The sequence below is a fragment of the Phalacrocorax carbo genome, chromosome 19 (assembly GCF_963921805.1).
Source record: "Phalacrocorax carbo chromosome 19, bPhaCar2.1, whole genome shotgun sequence".
In the NCBI taxonomy this organism is placed as follows: domain Eukaryota; kingdom Metazoa; phylum Chordata; class Aves; order Suliformes; family Phalacrocoracidae; genus Phalacrocorax; species Phalacrocorax carbo.
In genome coordinates, this window is record NC_087531.1 from 7328594 (window position 1) to 7348770 (window position 20177).

Genomic DNA, 20177 nt, shown 5'->3' on the forward strand with positions numbered 1-20177 from the left:
ACCTCACACCCTGGAAAAACAGCTCTGCTCAAAGGAAATTGCAGGGAAATGGGGATTTTGATCCAGTATCTTTTTTTTTAAGCCTGTTTTTTTGCCCAGCACAGACCTGAACTTTCATTCATTTTCAGTTTTGTAGGGGGTGGGTGGGAGGCTCCAAGGGAAGCGACAGCAGCCGCCGTCCCACAGCTCCCACCTGGGTTGGAGCCTCCCCCGACATTGCCGCAATACTTGGGCTGGACCAGCCCAGCACTCCCAGACTCTCCTGGCCAAGGACCACAGCAAGACTTTCCCAGACCCTCCTGAACTGCCAGGAGGGACGTGGGGACAGTGACAGGCCAGGGTGGGGACTCAGAGGCAGAACAACCTTCCCCAAAGTCGCATTTGAGCAAGTCTCCATCCATCCCACTTCATCCTTCAGTCTTTTCTTCTGCGCCAGCAGCCCTTTCCCTGCAGCCAGCAATGGGTCCTGTACCTCCTTGGCGAGAAATTAAATGGCTGAGGTGGTTTTTGGCTCTGGGGATGAGGCCAGGACACATGACAGCCCCTCTGCCTCGGGCAGGTTTCTGCTGCAAGGTCCAGGGCTCCCCTGCCCAGGGACACTGGTGCAGGCTGCTGTATCCCCAATAGCACCTGCGAAGATCACTGAGGGTCCCACGTGGGCAGGGTTTGTCCCTGCCACCATCTTATGGAGGGGAAACTGAGGCATGGAGACCGGGGCCTCAGATAAAGACTCGACCAGAGCAACTGCTCGTCTTCTTGCAGAGACGGTGCGTGGCTCTGCCGGCTGTTGGAGCTCGTGGCCTCCATCTGCTTTCTGCCTTATTGCATGTAACAAACTGCCCAGGCCTCAGCAGCAAGGAGGAGGTGGCTGCACTGGGAGCTGCACACCTGTGGCCGGCCGCCACAACAGCTCCGCTTTGCATGTGGGGAGCAAGACCCAGGGCAGGGAGTTCGTCATGGCTGGAGCTCCAGAGGTGGCTGGAGCCCCTGGACCTCAGTCAAGGGCTATGGAGGCATGTTGTTTCTCTGGAAAACTTTTGACGTGGGGAAATCCCCAGAGTGGGAAACAGAAAAGCTGGCGCTGTGCAGGCTGGCAAGGGCACCGCCACTCCACCACCCCCTCCAGCTGCTGGCAGCACTGTTGCTTATTGACATTTTATTGCTTTTTGTTTCTCCCAACACAGCGCTGCAAACACAGCGTTGCACTGGGGGGAGGCAATTGAGGAACCTGCGTTTGGCTCCAGTGGGATTTGTTTGATTCCTGCAGAACTATTGATCCACCTGCGCTTTCCAGGGCTGTCAGTGCCCTGCCCTGTGTTACAGCCAGCAGGTACCACGCTGCAGGGACCCGGGCCTGGAGCTGCTGGGGCTCACAGCCAGGGGATGGGAAGGGACGCTGGGAAGGGGACAGCCAGCAGCCCCGGAATCAAAGCTCAGGGACATCGGCTGCATTATATGCAGCAACCAAGGGACCCACTTCCACAGGAGCTGGTGGGATGATGGCAAACTCAGCGTGGGTAGAGCTGGAGGCTCTTTGCCAGGGGTCTGTGCTGGATGACTGGAGAGTGGCTGGGCTGCTCTGGCCCCGCCAGCACTGCTGGGTTCACCACAGGCTTCCAGGGCTGCAAAGCCCTTCTCAAAGGTTGCAAATGCTTTTGCAACAGCAGCCGCTGTTCCTCCAAAGAGGGAGCATTGCATGAATGGGCTCTTCTCTTCCCAGCGAGGCTCAGTCAGGAGCTGAGCCCCAGGGGGTAACCTGCCCATGGGGGAAGGTCTCCGAGCCCTCCTTCGGCCAGCACCTGCCCTGGAGCCTCTGCTACGCAATGGTTTTTTCCCCTGGCATTGCCAGCTCTGAGTATTGCAAGAGTCATTGTGAAACTTTTATTTAAGCCACAGCTCTTGGTGTTGTAGGACTATGATACAATCTCAGCTCCATTTACTTATTAGCTGTATGTTACTAGCACTAACAGTTGTGAAGATGATGAAAACTGCTATCCCCACCCCAAAGGTTCGGGGGATGGAAATAAGAAGAACTTGAGGTGTTGCCCACGCAACGCTGCTGTGTTTTATGCCGTTACGCAGGGGTGAGGGGCTGGGGGCGGCCTGTATCTCACATCATGAGGCGCTCAGGGGATGTCAAGTTTGCTCCTGAGCCCGCAGGCTCCAGCGCATCTCCAGGCAGGGAATGTCACTGGAGCTCCTCCAGTGTCCTAGGTGGAGGCATCTGCATGGCGTCCCTGTGGTACCCCTTTGCGTGTCCCCCCCATCCCTTCTGCTTCCTCCTGCCCTACGCCAAAATAGCTTGAAATAGGAAACTGAGGGGGCCGCGCCGTGAACTGGAAGGGGGAATTTCTCAGCTTCAAGAAAAAAAAACCACAATGCCGGTGGAATTTTAAGCCTCCCCAGTTCCCCACGGGCAGGCCTGGGGACATGCTTCTCGCTATGACGCTGCCACCAGGAAAGAGGAGCCTTCAAAGGCAAATTCTATTTTCAACATATGCAAAGACGCACAGTGACCAGAACAGCTCGGATCAAGAAAACCTCCCCACTGCTCTCACCCCACCGTGTCCTGGCAGCGGATGCCCAGGGAAAGCTGGCAAGGCTCATGCTGACTCCTGCCCGCTCTCCATCTTTGCACAGCCACCAGCGGCAGGATAGCTAGGCTCTGAGGTTTAATTACAATTGTTGACAGGGAAATTATGGCCACACGCGCAAAATTAGAACATAATTGTGTTAGGGAAATGTTTCATCTTTTCCTTGTCATGCCCAAGAGCGGAAGGCAGAGGGGGAGAGGAGGAAGAGGAGCGATGCTAGCAGGAGGCGCTGGCCCTGTGCCTCGCAGCGGGGGAGAGCAGCCAGGCTCAGGGTGCTGTGGGGCAACAGCAGCCTGAGGGGCCATTGGGCACGGAGAAAAGGTGAATGGTCTCCTTTTAGAGTGGCCACACACAAGGCAGCGCTCCCCTTCCTTTGGGAGCAGGGGGAGTGGGCAGGGGGTCGTACCTCTGCCATCTTGTTAGCCCAGGGCTCAGCCCCATGCTGATTCCCAAAAGCAGTCGCACGCCACGGCCAGCCCCGTCCGTGCTCTGCTCACCTTTCCACCCCGAGTCCAGGCTGCGTTTGCCCAGCTGGACTCTTTGTCCAGGGCTGGCTGCCTTCGGGGGAGCAGCAGGGCCCAAGGCAACACTCAGGCCACCGTGTGGGATCTGTGCGGGATGCGCCTGGGGCAGCTGAATCCTACCTCCCAGGGGAGAACGCTCCTCTTGGAGGGGCGCCGATGGCTGCATGCGAGCGCAGCGGCTGGCGGTTCCCCCTTCATGCACCTCGGACCCCCACTGCGACCAGCACCTCGCTGCCAGCCCAGATACATCCCCATCCCTGCCGAATTGGGATGGGGGCCATTCTCACCCCTGGGCAGATCCATCCCCGATGACAGGAGATGACTTTGGTCACTGACCCCATTTAAATGCAGGCAATTCTTTCCGGTTTAAAAAAGCCAAATGGTCCGAAGGTCCAGGTGACAGCTGGCCCAGGACCCCAGCTGCAGAAGGGGGTCAGGCAAAACAAAAACAAAACAACCCTGCTGACCTATGGCTTTGAGGCCGACTAGGCAGGGCCGGAACAGGTGGCCTTCGCCATGCAGAGCAACCGCTCCAGGGCAGGCAGTAGCCCAGCTCCTCCTCGATTCCTCCGTTAGGTGCCGGTGGGGGCTTGATGAGATGCAGTAACCCCCCTGCCCGCACCTGAAGCAGCCACATGCTTCTGCCTCTGCTTTTGCACCTGCCTGGTTGGATTGAACTGGGGGTAAAGCGCTCACCACGGCGGTGTGACCGGAGCGGGAAGTGACGTCGGGCTAAGCAGAGCCCCCGCTCCCCCGAACCTGCCTGCCTTCTCCCCAGGTGGCCTTTTAAAAAGCGAGCAGCCCTCATGGGGCAGGGAACTCCCTGGGCACCGGGGAAAGATCCCGCCAGGCAGCAGCCTCCCTCACCCCTGGTGACCCAGGCGGACACACGGCATGTTACACAGGGTGCTGGTGCCGGCCTGGCAGCACCTTTGATACAAAGCACCCACTGACTGGCTTCTAAGTGCCGGCACCCAGCCGCGGAGTTAAACCAGGCGGGAAGATGTAAAGATGTGGATATAAAATATGGACTTTACATCACAATGTCCGCTGCGCTGCTGGGGATGGGCTGAGATTGCTGGCGGGCAGGAGTGCGGCCAGGAGTGCAGCCAGCACGGGCAGGAGTGTGGGCAGCGCAGGCAGGAGCGTGGACAGGATTGTGGGTAGCACAGGCAGGAGTGCGGGCAGGCCTCACCATGCTCCCGTGACCCCACGCTGGCGGGCCCGGCCCGAGGGCAGTGGTGCTGCTCCGCGGTGGGGCACCCGACGTCCCCGGGCCGGCGGAGGCTGCCCGCCGGGCCCCTCCAGCCCCACGCATAGGGCTGCCCCGGGCGAAGATGCCCCGCGGCAGAGAGCCGAGGGAATGCCTAAGCGAGAGGCGGTGGCTGCTGCCGGACGGGGGTCCCGTATCGCCACGGCTCCGCGGCAGGACCTCCACCCCGAAACCCTCCCCGGGGCGGCCCCGCTCGCCCGACCCCACCGCAAAGCCGCGGGCGGCAACGTGAACCACCGGCCCCCGCCCCCAGCTCCCACCACGCCCCGCCCCCAGCTCCCACCACGCCCCGCCCCCAGCTCCCACCACGCCCCGCCCCTCAGCTCCCACCACGCCCCGCCCCTCAGCTCCCACCACGCCCCGCCCCTCAGCTCCCACCACGCCCCGCCCCCAGCTCCCACCACGCCCCGCCTCGCCCCCCCGCGCTCCGTATACGGCGGCGGGGGGGAAACCGGGGCATGGCGCACTCTGATTGGCTGCGCCGTCTGCCACTCGGAGCTGCGGCTCCCTCCTGTTGGACGGCGCCCCGAGGCTTTATCAGTCCATCTTCGGAAGCTTTCATGTCGTCACGGTCCTCTCGTCCTCCTCCGCCAGAAAACATAGTTCCCCGTTGCGGGGGGAGGCGGAGCGGAGGCGCCCCCCCCTCCCGCGCTGCCTCCGGGGCCGCGAGAGGCGCCGCCCCCATTGCCCCCACGGCAGCACGGGGTGCGTGTGTGCGTGCGCGTGTGTGTGTGTGGGCGGTGCTCCCGTCATCACCTGCTGCCCGTGCGGGAGGCGGAGGGATACGGCAGGGAGGGGGAGGGGGAGGCACCCCGGAGGCGCGGGGGCGGGGCGGGGAGGCGGGGGGTGGGTACGGGAAGAGGGGGGCGCCGCCGCCACCGCGGGGGGACCATGCGGAGCAGCGGGGCCGGTGGGCGCAGCAGCAGCAGTGTCAGCAGCAGCGTCAGGACCCGGGGCTGAGGGGCGGGGCGATCGCGCCGCTTCGTTACATTGTATCCGCCGGCGGCGCGAGAACAATAGCCGCCGCCCGCCGGCCCTGGGCGCCGCGGCCCCAGCCCGCCGCGCCCCGCCCCGCGGGACCTTCATGCGTTTCCCCTACCCCGCGCACGCACGGGGGGTGCGCGCCTGCCCCGGAACAGGTAAAAATAAAAAACCAAATAAAATTATAAAATATGCACGAGTTTTCCCCGGTGCTGGAGGTCCCGGTCCAGCCCGTACCCCTCGCGCAGCCGCTGCGAGGCTTGGGGTGCCGGCCCCCTCCTTCCTTCCCTGCGGTGGGACAGGACGGGGCTCGGCTCGGCTCGGCTCTGTTGTCCCCGGTGCCGCCGGTTCTCAGCGAAGTTTGCTGGGGCGCGGGGAAGGGGGGGCGGGCAGCGGAGGGGGGGGGTGCGTTAGGGGGGTCCCCACGTGTGCGGGGGTATCTGGAAGGGGGAAGGGTCCCCCATCCCCGCTGGGGGGGGGAAGGGGGCCGGACCCCCGTCTTGCTGTGGACTTGAGCCAGGCACCACCCGCTCCTCCCCGGGATCCCTGCCCGGGCACGGCTCCGGCTCGGGGCGCTGCCAAAATTGAGGACCTAACGGGAAGGGGCTCCTTCGGCCGACCCTGCGGCGTGGGGGGCTCCCCCCACGGCAGGGAGGGCCCCGCTCCGTCCCCCTGCCTCAGCGACCCCCGCCCCACGGCACGGAGGACGCGGGGGGAGGGCAGTGAGCCCCGCCGCCCCCCCTCTATGCGGTGTGTGTGGGAGCAGCCCGCTCCTACCCCGCCCCCCACGGCGGGACCCCCGGCCTGGCACGGGGCGAGCGAGGCCCGGGCCGGCCTAGCTGGGCCCGCGCCTGTCCCGGAGCAGCCGGGACTGCACAGGCCGCGCCTGGAGTTGAGTGAGACGGAGGAGCCGAGCCTTTGTCCGGGCGAGGGGGTGCTGCTGGGCCGGGGCAGGGCAGGGCGGCCATCTGCTGCGCGTTAGCCCGCACCGGCGGGGCCTCCGGCCGCACTGTGTTTGGCCTTTGTGGGGCCGGGCCGGGTAAAGCCTTTCCCGGGGCCGGGCGCCGGCTTCCCGGGGGCTGGGGGGGTGCAAGTGGGAGGTGGGGGCATATACATATATATAAAAAAAACCAAAATCCCATCCTGAATTGAGTGTATTGTCCAAGCTGCCCGCGGGCTTGGCGAGAGCTGCCGGTCGCCGCCGGTGGATGTGGGGTTTGGGGGGGCTGCTTAAGTGGTGCGTCTGTTACCCCTTCCCCGGGGGCACGGGGGGTTCCTCCGGGGTCTGACGGGACAAGCTTCCCCCCCTCCCCCGACGGCACCGGGTTGGTAAAGTTGCTTTAAAAATCCTGCCCAGATGCATTGATGACACTTAAAGAAAAAAAATCCCTTGGCTGTTTTTTTTTTTTTTTTTAATAGTGGCGAAGGGTTTTTACATGTTTGAAATAAAACTTCATTGAAATGTGGTGGCTGAGCCGGCACAGCCTACAAACGCTTTGGATTGCATGGAGTTTTCTTTTTTTTAAAAAAACCCCTTATAATTAATGAGTTAAATTTATTGGCCAGTTGCCCTTTGTAACCATGAATGAGTTCCTAAAAAAAAAAAAAACCCAAAACCAAACTAAAAAAGGAATCTTTTCTGTCATCCCAGGCCTCTCTTCCTCCCTCCCAAAGAAATATTTTTCCATCATAGTGAGCTGGCCAAAAAGCTCAATCTCCCTTTAAAATAAAAAAATCTGTAAAATTAGGAAGAATAGTATTTACCTATCTCGCAAGGTTGCCTGGAGGGCTTTATTTTTGCAAAATTCTCCAAAAACAAAATTTTTTTTTTTCAGTCCCTTTTGAGATCCAAGAGGTTCACTTCTCACCCGGTATGGCCTGGCTGGGCACCCCCAGATTTCAGCCCCTGAAAAAAAGCAGCTGTAGGTGCTCAGCGACCTGATGGAAAGAGGCATAAGATCAGACCCCCGCCTTTTAAAAGTTTTTTTATTTTAAGACAAAACTAGGCAAGGACAAGAGAGCCTCCCGCAGGGAGTGAGCATGGGGGAATGAGAGGGGGGTGAGTCGAGTCAGACAAGTACCTGAGTGATAACTTGCCTGAATCCTTTGATAAATGTGTTGACTCTATTTTTTCCTTCCCCCCCCCCATTTGCCACACACCAGGAACAGAATTGGCCTGAACTAGTGGAATTGGCAGCAAAAGACTAACATACAAGTGTGCCTGGTCAATAGACTACTTGTTTCTGCCTCTGGGTGCTACATGAGGACTCCGACTGTGTTCTCGGCAGAGGATTTGGATGCTGGAGACGCGCAAAGGATTTTTCTTTTCTTGCCCCTTTCTCTCTGTCTTTTTAAAATATTCATCACTGGGGTGGGTAGTTTGTTCTAGTCATTAAAATATCTCTTTCCCCTCTCCCTCACTTTCTCTAGGACTGCCACTGTTGAGTCTGTGGGAGTATGAATCAGCAGCAGCAGAGAATGGCTGCAGTTGGGACAGACAAAGAGCTCAGTGACCTGCTGGACTTCAGTATGGTAAGCGAGCGTGGCTGGGGGGCTTTAAAGGCCCCAGGGCTTTGCCTGTGTGCAGTGTTTTGGAGCTGCAGAAGGGAGGAAATGTGAGCCTGTAAATTGGACGTGATGGGTTTCAGATGTGCCATGTTTGTGTGCATGCACATGTGCCTGCAGCTTGTTTATTTTAAAGTTAAAGCAAAGCCCCTTCCCCATGTATTGTTTCCTTGTAGGGAGCACAGAGAGGTGGGTTGGGTTTTTGTTTTGATGGGAAATTCTGGGGAAATGTAGCAGAGTTGTGTGTTCTCTGTTTAAATGTTCACTGTGAAATGGCCCGGGTGGCTGTTTCTGAAGCCGTGCAAAGATGTAACTTCAGTAGCCAATTAATCAGGCTTTTCTCCTCTCCCCAGATCCAGACTATTAAACTTTTGCTCCTACAGGTTATTTTGTCACAGTTTGAAGCTTGTCCAAGCTCTCCAGCGCGTTATTTTTGCAGGAGTTGGACGCTTGTGTTCCCCACGCTCTGCTCTCCTGTACCCTGGAAACCTTTAGCTGCATTTAGGAGCTGTTTATTTGCAAAGAAACAGGACGTAAGAGTTCCCCCAGAAGGGTGTTGTGTGCAGCTCAGAGGGAGAAGTCCCCTCTAGTTGTAGCAGAGAGAGGGTTAGTCCCTGGCACGTCCATCTGTGCTGCTGTCCAGGGTCGGTGACGCGCTGTGCAGTGCAGGCTGTGCGCTTGCCACGCTGGCTGTCATTGGCAGGTGACTTGTGAAGGGGAGAGCTCATGTTCAAAAGAAAATAACTTTCTGTTGGGTTCTTCTGTTGTGTGCTGCACTCTCATGGCACTCAGAGCGTGTGTATTGCTTTTTAGATAAGCAAATGTGCTGTTAAGATAGAAAAAACAACAGCTCCTTGAGGAGGAATAACCATGAGTGTCGCTACTGTGGCTCTGGGCTGTGTGGGGTCACCCAGCCCGTGGCTCTGCTGGGCTGATTTTCTTGAAGGGAGTAAAGGGGGAGAAAAGTGGTGGCAGAACTTGGGGCACCTGCTGTCCTGGTACCTGTTACACCTGTGGGAAGTATGGCGACTCTGCTGCTTTTCTGCACCTGAGCGCTGAGGTTTAGCAATGGGAAATAAAACTCCTACAGCTGGGGCTTGTACTTGCCCAGACAGGGCTCTGTGCCATAGCGGGGTCAGTGGTGAGGTCTCTCGCTCCCCCAAAGAGCAATCTTCCTGCAGGAGGAGAGACTCAGTTCTCCCAGTTTCATGGTCCTGTTGGGAGGCTGGTTCCATTAAATTACCAGCAATGTATTTTTATGGCAGCATGTTTCACAGTTGGTAGGGGGACCGCAGCGATGGTACGCGTTTAAAAACAGGAATACGTTCAGGGCTTGTGGGAGAGCAGTGCGTGGTTATTTGTCCCTCTCTCATCTCAGAGGTCCTGGGGGGTTGGCAGGAGCCCTGGAGTCTTCAGCCTCCCGCGCTGGAGAGTGTCACATTCTGAACTGCACTGGCTCTCACTTTGCTTTTTCTCAAAACCCAAGGCCTAATTTTCAAATTGAGCGAACCATCCTCATTTGCATGCTCGGAGCTGCGTTCTCTGGAGGGGTCCTGACCTGTTCCCTCTGTACATGGACATTTCTGTCCTTGGAGATTAATCTACACCTAACGGTTGGATTTGGGTTCAGTTCCAACGCTCTTACACTGGTGTAAACCCGGCCATGACCAGAAGTCGTTCTGTGTTCCTGTAAGGCTTTTGTGTTCCGCAGTGGCACCGGGGGTGGCTGCTTGCAGGATCAGGGCCTGCAAATGTCATTTGCCAGCAAACGATTCAAAGACATTCCCTCCAGGATAAGTTGGCTGATGGGCTCCAATGCAGTCTGGATTTGAGCCAGATCTGTTTCACAAACCCTCATCTCCGCACATGCGCATCCTTCTCCTGAGTTTGCATAAAGGGAATATTAACATCTCTCCTGAAGTATGAGTAGCTAAAACAGAAAGCTTCCTCTCTGGTAGAGGGTCTTCACCCTGGCATTGCGAGCTTGTTGTGCCTGGTGTGGGTCTGTTGAGGGGGCTGCTCTGAGGGTTGCTCTCCCTGTGTTGTTGGGTTGCAGGCTTTTTGACCACAAAGCTCCCTCTTTAAGTATATTTATATTTTTCCTTCGAATATATAAGGGGGAGTGGGGCATCGATTTGCTAATCTTTTCCAGGAGAGGACATGGGTGGGAAGACTAGAGAGAGATTCAGAGCAGCTGGAAGCATTTGCTTCAGATCAGTATTTCAATTCCTGTTTTTCTAGGGAAAATGTGTTCAACCCCAGTAGCCTGTGGTCCAGCTCTGCTGTGTTTTGCTGCGCAGCGGGTGAATGGGAAGGTCCATCCCTAGCGGGGTTGTGTGGTCAGATGTGAGTTTGTGGGGTCAGTAAATGGCAGGGTTGTACAAGATGCTGCAAACGGGGCTTAGAGCCCTGAAAAGAAAGACTTGTGCCTTATTTAATAAATAAATACATCCGGTAGTTATTGAGTGGCAAAGTGCTTGCCCAAAGCTTTCTGCCAGTGTAATTTGCCAATAAGGGCGAAAATCGAAAGAATCTGTAATGTGCATCTGAGCGAGCTGGAGCCAAACACCCAGCTGTGCAGCCTGATTGCCGCTTTGGGCTGTGCGCGGCGGCGTGCTTACCTCTACCTCCGAACAAATTGCCTCCTATAATTGCCCCAAAGTACAGGTAATTTGCAAGCTTTCTTTCACCACCACTCCCTGGCAGTAGTCCAGGACGGGCTTGCAAATCTGGAGGAGAGCTTTCGAGAAAGCATCCTGCCCATAGATTCAAGGCTTAACCTATTTATTAGGCTTGGGTTTTGGTGTGTTGTCTTTTGGACTGTGGTTGCCAGGCTTTGCAGCTTGGCCTGACAGGCACGGGCTGTGTTCGACAGGAGCTCTGCCCTCGGTCTGCGCTGTCAGGAGATGCTTGGCCATGAGGACTCGCTGTGGTTATCCCGCCGTGCCGTGCTGCCAGCGTTGGTGCGTTGTGGGAGGGTGTGGGCGGGTATCCCAGCCCAGCTGGGGTGCTCAGAGGGCAGGGGCACCCCACGGCACGGCAGGAGCCAGGACCGAGCAGCCCAGGCAGGTGTGCAGATGGGGTTGGGGGCCTGTCTGTGCCGCAGAGCGCGCCTGCCAAGCTAGATAGAGGCAGGTGGCTGCGTGCCAGCCTAGGTCTCTGGCAGAAGTGAAATGCTGTTAACAGCCATGATTATTAGCAGAGTATTAACCATATGCTGCGGGGATGCTAGTTGTCAGGGTGGGTTTCTAGCTCGATGAGATGTTGCAGGGTGGGCAGGGGCTTGAGCAGTCACATAGGACGTGCTGTCTGATTTCTCCATTCTCACTGTGTGCCAGCCCTCCTGGCTCCAGCCATCGAACTGGGGGTGAAAGCCAAACTGTTGCCAGCAAGCAGGGCTCAAACAAGCTCCTTCTGCCCTTGCCGCTTCTGACATGCTGGAGAATGCCGAAGCCATGCCCTGCACCCTGCTCCGGCCAAGGTGTAGTGCCTGCATTTCCATGATAAAACTCTCACTTTTCTTCAGAGTGAAGCAGTCATAAAGTTTGACTTTATGCCACAGTGGACGCTTGGGGCTGTAGTCAGGAAGGTCTGACTTAAATGAACACGTATAAAATATCCTGCTGGCAATGTTTATTGAGTCGAATTCCCTCTTCTCCCTGAATTAACAGCTGGATACTTTCCATGCTGCAAAATAGATTTCAGGTTTTGAGTTCAGGCCTGAGGTTGGCTCAGCCTGGGGTTCATGAGGTGGAAGAGCGGAAGAAGTGAAAACAGCAATTTAATTTGAAAACACTGGTGCAGTGGTAGAAGTACACAATAAATGAAATGCTGCTGGATATTGTTACTTGTATCTGGCAAATTCCCGTTCTTGCTCAGGTGGTCTCTGTTGAGCGCGTGAGGTCCCTTAGCTGTAACCTCCCTGGCGGTGGGTGTGAGCCAGATTTGCACCTCTTAACCTGGGAGAAACAGAGGGAGAATAAATTCTTTGGGAGGGGTGGAAATTGAGCTACGAGGGTAGGCAGAAGTTGTTGTCAGCTGTCAGGGAGACTTGGAGATAGGAGCTGAGAAACCAAATGCAGCGACTTAAGATGGGGGATTTTATATAACCATTTAAATCTACATTATTCGAATCCAACAAAGGCCAAGTAATGACCCAATTACAGTTTCTCAGCTGCTCGTGCCCAGGTCTGTCCTCCATGCCTGGCTCCCTCCGGTATGTGCCAGCTCTGGTTCATCTCTTCCCCCCCCCCCCCCCCCCCCCCCGTTTATTTTTAAAGCAGTATTTAAAAGCAGAAAGGAAATTTGCAGTGGGTGGGTGAACTTTGCCTATGAGTGACATTCGTCAGCGAAGGCAGCTGGCACTTCATGTATGACTTGTGCCGGGCTCCTCGAGGCAGCATACCTGGTTGGCTTCAGCCCACACCATGGTGGAAAAACAAGCTGGCAGCAAGAAAAAGAAACCCAGAACACTTCCTGGAGTCGGCAAGTGATAAGTGTCTTTGGAGCCTGTATTGAGGTGAGGGGTAACCCGGGGTTCCCTGCCCCAGCTCTCCAGCATCGCCCTGCTTTAGCATCCCCGCTTGCCTCAGTGTGGAAGGGGGCCTGTGACTCCCCAATGCCATGGGGAGCAGGAAGGTGTTGCATCAGTCTTGAAATACCTCTCGCGGTGGGGAGGGCATCCCCCGGTGGGGCCGGGTGTGGGGGCGTGCTGGGGATTGCCGAGCGTGGTGCCGGGCTGGGGGGGCAAGGATGGGACACCCCACTTCCTTTGCAGAAGTAGAAAGCGCTTGTTGCACAATGGAACAAGGCTGTTCATTTTCTCCACTCGTGTTTGCTGTTCAAACCTTGGGTTTTTCAGCATCAGTGAGTATTAAGCAGAAATGCTTGTGGAAAACAGCCAGCAGTGTGGTTTTTTTAGTGTTGGGTTTTTTTTTTTGTTGCTCTTTGCTGCTCAGTACCATTATATTCGTGGATCCCATCCCCCCCCCTTGCTTGCACATGCAGAACTGCCTCTTGCCACTTGGAAAGGGGGGTTTCTAACCACTTAATCTTCTTCCCTACCTTAGGAGGGAGTGAGCACAGGCTGGGTGGGATCAGCCACGTAAATACCATTTTTAATCATTTTGGAGATCTTTGCAGAAAACAACACTGCCCTGCAAGGGGAGAGGGGCAGGAAAGACCTGTAGCATTGCAGAGGAAGGTAGGCTGCAAGTCTTTGGTGTCATCAGGGTTTGTTTTTGTTTTCTAGCCTGACTTCCTGAGGAAATAAGGCGTATTTGATGGTGGGGCTGCCGGACCACCCCGGGTGGGCAGCCCTCACCTGGGGGGTTGCAGCAGGAGCCCCCCCAGCGGCATACATCCAGCGGCTCTGGAGGAGGGTGTAGGGGGGGTAGCAGGATTATGGCCGGGGGTGAAGCCGTAGGAAGGCAGGTGTCTGCAGGCTGGCTGCTGGTGGGAATGGTTGTCCGCACGTGGGCTGCATACTTAAACGCTGTTTTTACCTTTATTTAAATACATATATAAAACATATAGATGATGCATGCATGCATACATATATATGATCCCAAATTTGTGTGCTTTTTTTGAATGGCAGTTGGTTTTTTAACTGCTCTGTTTGCATCTCTACCACATTTAACTGTGGAGGTTTTTTTTCTCTATTTTTTTTTTTCCCCTCCCCAGCATTTGTAAAAACAAAGCTGGGCAGATGGTTTTGTACAAAGGAATGTTTCTGACCACAGCCAGACATCAGCTATGTCAGGGCATGAAATGCTGCATTTCTGTAGGCTCTTGTGCCATTACATTGTTTAATCTTCAAAGCATCAAACTTTTGAGTTACTGAGACATTGCAAAGGTAAAAATAATAAAAATTCAAATGACTTGGTGGTGAAAGTATCTTGAGTTGAGTAGTAAAAGGATATTAAAATGTTAATTCACTAAGCGTTTTCCCACCAGTTGTTTTATTGGCTGGAGCGCCACTTGTGTGGAGAAGAATGTTTTCTGCTGCACACAGGTGCATATAAATTTTTAAATAACAGCTTCTGAAAGCCTCCTAACTTATATTAAAAATATTTATACAGGTTGGCTGATGAGGTATGCAGTATTTTTGAGGAAGCTCCCTGGCAGGAGAAGATTAGCTGTGATACCGAAGCTGCAGTATAGCAAACAAGTAGCCGCAGTGACTGATACCGTACAATACGTTAAGGTTTCTGATTGTGAGTTAAATACCTTTGCCCCTGGCGCAGCTTCTCCCACCGGACCCCAGGGCTGTGTTAGTTCACGGCACTGCTGAAGCCCCCAAAGGACGAGGGGTGGAAGCTGCTCCTTGAGGCTGGAGGGTTCGTCCCTCTGAGAGCTGATGAGAGGATTCCTGCACTGAGATCAAGTATCGCTGGAGAGCGTGGCTTCGTCATCTCTGCCCACGGGTGGCCTGTGTCCTCCCCAGGCACTGAGCGTTGTTGGGGATGGACCTGGGAGTGCGGGAGACGCGGGATGAGACCTGGACCACTGCAGGTGCTGGGGTGTTGAGGGATAAAACGAGCTTTGCTGGGTGCTGTGCTCTCAGTGGGGTGCTGTCCTTTTCCTGCTAGCTTTTTATGAATGGAGTCAGCCTTTCTCCATGGCCTCCTCTCGTCTGGGCCTTGGTGAATAAGTTAAGAAAGAAACTGTTGGTTTTGACCACAGCAATGATGCTTCTTGGATGGGTTTCAGTTGCACCTAAGGAACCAGACACGCTGCGTACACAGGAGAAGTTTATGCACGTAGGAATGTGTGTGTATATTCGCACACAGCTGCGCTGCTCTCCTGTCCCTCCTGCAGCTGATCTATGTAGCAGGGACACGAGGAGAGGAAAGTTTTTTGCATCAATAAAGTGCTTCTCCTCCCCCTTTCCTCCCCCCCGCCTGCCCAATCTTGACCCCCTTTGCAGCAGCACAGTAAAACTAACATACTGAAATCTCTTTTCTCTTCCCTTCTCTCTCATCTTGTTTTTCTAGATGTTTCCCCTGCCAGTGGCTAATGGAAAAAACAGACCCACGACCCTAGCGAGCACTCAGTTTGGAGGATCAGGTACTGTCATCTTAATTTTTTTTTCTTAACACTGTAATGTTTCTTGCAATAAATTTGTGTTTGCTTCTAGAGACCCAAAAGGACAGGTTTCTGTAGTTTTGTGTTATGTATTTTTTTCTGGTGGTCTGCTACTATTTCTCTGGCTGATTTTCTTGTTGCTCCACATGTCTCTGGGCAGTCAAAGCTGCTCTTGCTGATCTGTCTCCAATTAAGAAGTCACTATCTGAGCTGAAGGTTGTTGTCTTGCTGTTCCAATTGAAGCAGCCTGAGAGCAGACAGTCGATGCTGTTCTCTTAAGCTGCTTAGGCGAACGCATGTCTGCGGACGTACACCCTGGAAGACTTCTGCTGTATGTCACTGAGAAGGCACGGTGGTGGTGGTGAATTCCTGGGGCTCAGCTGCCCAAAGGGAGACTGGTGCAGTTTGGGTGTCTGCTCCGTTCAGTCCCTCCAGCAGCTCCCTGCTGTTGGGTGGGATCTCAGCATTCCCAAAGGGACCTTTGCAAAGCACTCCCGGCCAGATGCCTCCAAGGCAGCTCAGCCACCCCCGGGGAGGCGGGCAGCAAGGGTGGCTGGAGCCATTTCACCAGCCTCCAAGCTGGACCCTGCTGCTGTTTTGGGGTGCTATTGAGCAGAGTCTTGCCAGTCTGCCTTGCCACAGTGCCCCTGAAGCCAGGAGCTGGCCCCGCTCCCCAGAAGCACTGAGTGGCCACCTCTCTGCTGGCCTGGCTGCCGAGGAGGGGCCGGGGTGCCAACGTCAAGGGGCTTTGGGAGCAGGGCATCTGCGGGGAGGAGTGGGCTGGCGATCGGCTGTGATAGACCCTCTGAAGGGCGCCTAGCTTTAGATGTCTGATAGGGATATGCGGCGCTGGTTAATTTGAGGCTCAGGTGGAGAATTCTGTGGCCAGGAGGACGGTGTGGTGCTGTGCCAGGCTTTTGATGCCTGGGGAAGCTGCTGTGTGCAGGGCTCGCTGCAGCCCCTGGTATGTAGGAAGTTCAGTTAATTTGCCCTTCTTGCTGAAACATGCTGACGCTTTGTGGATGGTTAAAACTTGACCTTCTCTACCTTGGGCCAACTCAAGCTGTCCAGGCAAACTCCTGGCCACATGGAATGGCTGTGCCCTGACATCAGGAGGCATCGGGGAGACCAGGGTGAGATTTCTGGATAGCGGCTTTGATGCCACAGCGTGCTGTGGGGCAGCTCTTGGGGAGACCTGCAGAAGCAGGGTGGGAGGGGTGAGCTCTGCCCTGCTCCTGCCCTTTTTGGCCAAGGAAATTTGATTTGCTCAGATTGGGCTGTTTAGCTGCATGTCAAGATGGTTTTGAGCAAACATTTTTCCAGGGAAGGAAGCTGTTGAGTGGCGCTGGAGGAAATTCGAGGGGAGAAAACTTTTGGGTTAACCCAGATGGAAGCTGATCTCTCTAGCAAGTGTTCCTGTGCATGACTTTTGCCGTTAAAATAATCCACAAAAGATGCACTACGCACTAGTGAGAAAATAGTAATGGAGCAATCTCACATTAATTCATTTCCTGCTTGGAGGCTGGCTTGGCTGCTGGGTTTATGGTGCTGGCCAGCGAGGAGAAGCTCTGTGGTGCAGCCGGTGCAGCGACTGGAACCCCCCTCCGCTTGGCTGTGCAGCAGCTGAAATAACACAAAATCTTCTATTCCCCCCCCCTTCTTTTGGGTGAGTGAAAGGTAATGTTGACACCACCCTTCCTCTGGGCTGCTGCTTTTTGCGTCTGGCTGTGAGCAGTTCATAAAAATAGAGGACTGATGTTATACAACTGCACTGGAGGCAGTTGCACAATCACTGCTGTCCCAGTCTCAGGGCTCTGCAGCGGCTCTTTCATCCTGTTGCGGGCATCCCAGGTTTGAAACGCAGTTCGGGGCTTGGTTTAGGGAAAGCCTTTTGCTCCAGCAGCGGAGTTACCCCTCAGCCAGTCATCCTCGGCCCCACCTTTGGAGAGCGGGGGGCATGTTTCATTTGCGTGTCAGCTTTGTGCCTCCTCTCTGGCCTGGAGTATTTGATGATTGATTTTTGCTGGTGGGGTGAAAACTGCAGTAAGACATTGAGATGTGCCTTGCGCAGGGGTGCACCGCTTCTGTTAGAAGGATCCAAGGTGTCTAAACTAGGTCCCAGATAGTGGCGAATGGTTATTTTCATAGTTCTGTTGATGCTGGTTTAGCTTAATTGATTGACAGAAAGGTACAAACAGATACTAGTTCATCTACAAAAGCATAGCCAGCCATCCGGCTCAAAATTTGATCTGAAATCGAATCGTCACCAACCCTGTGATGTTGTCAGAGGGTGAAGAGCAGATGGTCCTTGGATTTGGGGACCTGGACTTGCTGAGGGAGCAGAGTGCCTTGCAGCCACGCCATAATCTGGACCTGGAGATTAGCTCCCTAAATCTTCTTGCCTTGCAGGAAGGCCTAGGCTTTATCTTTTTTTTCAAACACTCCTGTTCAGTCGATATCTCGTACCCCTAAATATAAAGATAGCGCAGCGTTTCCCCTCCGCTGCTGTCCTTCTGCCTGGAAGGAGAAGCAAACACCAATTTGCTTAAGTCTTAGCTGAGTAATGTGCACCATAGTGCCAGTATCTTGTTATTTGGGGTTATTGTAGTAACTCCAAGATAATATACTGGTGCCATATTATGTGCCAGAGAAATTGGGCTTCTACCCAATTCATGCTTCTGCCCACCCTTGGACATGTGAATTTGTGGTCTCCTACTTTTAATCTCCCTCCTCCTTGGGGACATCCTGGGGCTGTATGTAGCTTTTATTTTGCAGTATGTAGCTTTTATTTTTTTTCCCCTCCAGAGGAGCTATTAACTTGAGGCTCTTTCCTCCCCAGGAAAAGTTAGGAGTTAAGGGAGCAAGGCAGTGACTCTGACTCCTGGCCAAAATGCCCCACTTGCCAAGATGAGATTCTTGCTTCCAAAGTCCAGCTGGTAAAGAAGATAGTGCAGTCATTTGAAACAGCACTACTGAAAAAATGACAGTGATAGAATTGCCCCAAATTAAAATCCTTTTCAAATACCAATTAAGAATTGCCCGGGCCAAGCTGCTGGCGCTCGTGCGGGTGGCCCCTTTGTGAAGAAGCACCTGTTTCTCTCTCCCAGGCCAGAAAAATTCAAAGTCTTAATGCAAGCCCTTGAGCTTTGCAGTCCCTTTGCTTTTATATTTGTCTCCTGGTGTTATTTTAAGCTCTGCCACTGTTTCCCTCATTTCTGTCCTTAAATGCACCAGGGAGGAACTGGTTTAGCTACCCCGCTGCACGGACAATTCAGCACCTCCACTTTGCGTTTTCTTGGCAAGACGAAACCCAGCAATTGCCACTAGGATGGAGCTTACATCACGCAGACCGTGTCTGCAGCATTTATAGCACATATAGGTCACCGCGGGGAAGTTGGTCTTCCTGGGGCTTTGAGCTGCAACTAGTGTTTTCCAGCTTAAGCTGTGTCATTTGCTGCTGGTATTTTATTTTAGCTGGGACGCTCAGTATATGCCTATTGTCCTGGTAGGCTGCGGTTTTGTCATCCCCTCTCCAAACTGTTTGTTTATTATTTACAGTAGCAAAACATCTAAAACCATGTCCTCCGTCCCCCCTCATGTCATAGTTCATAAATGACTAATCTGATCAGAAACAAGCTCCCTCCCAGCGCGCTTAATTAAACTGCACCTCTAGCAGGAAATGGCGCATGCTAAATTTTGCATGGAAATAACCATTTTTAATTGACACTAAGACAGTAGGAGTGGCAGGAGGCAAAGAAGTTTCATTGTCTCTTCCCAGCCGGAGCTGTGGCATTGCCGTGGCGGCGTGGGGCCATGCCAGGGCTGTCGCCTCGTGGCTGCTGGGTTTTCAGCAGTGTCAGTGCACGCCAGCTGTGCCTTTGCTTCAGCAAGTTGGGCTCTGCGGAGCAGGGAAATAACGCTGAGGCAAACGGTTGTGCGAGGCAACGCATCTCCTGGAACAGCTCCTGCGCAGCGCTTTCCATCTGTGGTTAATACGGAGAGTGTGCAACCATCTCCCCTTTGCATCGGAAAAGGTGTGCGAGGCCACGTTTGTGCCCTGCTGAAACGGGAGCGCAGGCAGTCTCCTGCTGACAGATGATTCTGTTTGCAACAAGTAAAAGCTGCCTAAAAAAATAGCTTCCCCCCCTTTCCCTTTTGAGGGGGTGAATTCACCATTAAATGTCTTTTCCTTCTTGCTTTGTGCTGAAGGGAGCTCCCTTGCTTGGGATCTCTTAGGTGGGTTTGGAAGGGAGAGTCCCCTCCCAGTCTGTGCCGTGATTTCCACCCCTAAAATTTGTTCGGTGCTTTTTTGCTAGTGAGATGAGGCTCATTGTTTAGGGAATTGCTTTGATCAGGGCAAGTTCATAGAATACATTTGAAGCTGGCTAACCGGGGAGTTTTTCAAAGAGTTACAAGCTGGTGCATGTAAAAAATTTTAAGTTATAGTCTACTGAACAAAGTAAATGCATTCTCCCTGGAGGTAGCCTGCTTTAAACAATGTTCAGACTTGGATACCTGTGGCAACAGCACTGAAAGTAATAAATTCCATGAAAGATGAGGTTGTCGCTTTAATTGGTGCTATGGGTGAGCTGTTTGAAGATTTAATTATTTTGTGTGTACATGCAGCCCTGTGTTAGGAGGCTCCAAGGTGGGGAGGGTTGGGTCCGGTGCACCGGCTGGGAGCGCGGTGCCTGCCCTGGCCACTCGGCAGACGCAGGAGCGGCTCTGGGCTCCGCTTCGCTTGCTGGGTAGTTTTGCAGTAAAAGCATCTGAGGTAGAGAGTTGTGAAGAGCTAAACGCGGCGTTTCTGTTGCCACGCTGTCAACATTTGAGTTTCAGGCTGCAGAATAGCATTCGCAACTATTTACCATAGCGAGGAAAACAGGAGCTTTTATTAGTAGGGATGTATCACGTTTTCCTACTAACTGCCTCTAGGTCCCACGTTTTGCTTATGCTGAAGTGGGAGTGATAGGACTTTGCTTGCTATTTTGATAGATGATGAAAGGCAGACATGAGGTGCGCAATATGTGACTTGGTATTTAAAACTGGCACTTTCCATTGAAGTATGTACTTCAGGCTGCTTGTTTATGTTGCGGTTGCGTGCGTGCCCGTGCAGGCTTGCAAAACTGTCGCTAAGCACAAAGCCACCACAAC

At 54.1% G+C, this 20177-nt stretch overlaps 2 protein-coding genes across 16 annotated transcripts in view; both read left to right on the forward strand.

The window, feature by feature from the left end:
• Positions 1-312: 312 nt before the first annotated feature.
• MBD3 (methyl-CpG binding domain protein 3) overlaps positions 313-20177 on the forward strand; it is a 126011-nt gene continuing 106146 nt past the window's right edge. For both annotated transcript variants that reach the window (XM_064469458.1, XM_064469461.1), the window contains exon 1: positions 313-317. The gene's annotated coding sequence lies outside the window, so the exon portion shown is untranslated. The remainder of the gene's footprint in view (positions 318-20177) is intronic.
• Positions 5305-20177, forward strand: part of TCF3 (transcription factor 3) — an 80815-nt gene continuing 65942 nt past the window's right edge. For 5 of the 14 annotated variants that reach the window (XM_064469446.1, XM_064469448.1, XM_064469447.1 and 2 more), the window contains exons 1-3: positions 5306-5530; positions 7803-7904; positions 14933-15005. In XM_064469446.1, coding sequence (XP_064325516.1) covers positions 7830-7904; positions 14933-15005 — 148 coding nt within the window. In that variant the 5' untranslated portion in view covers positions 5306-5530; positions 7803-7829. Of the gene's footprint in view, positions 5531-7802; positions 7905-14932; positions 15006-20177 lie in introns of all 14 variants that reach the window. The other 9 variants (XM_064469450.1, XM_064469452.1, XM_064469451.1 and 6 more) reach the window with 2 other exon arrangements.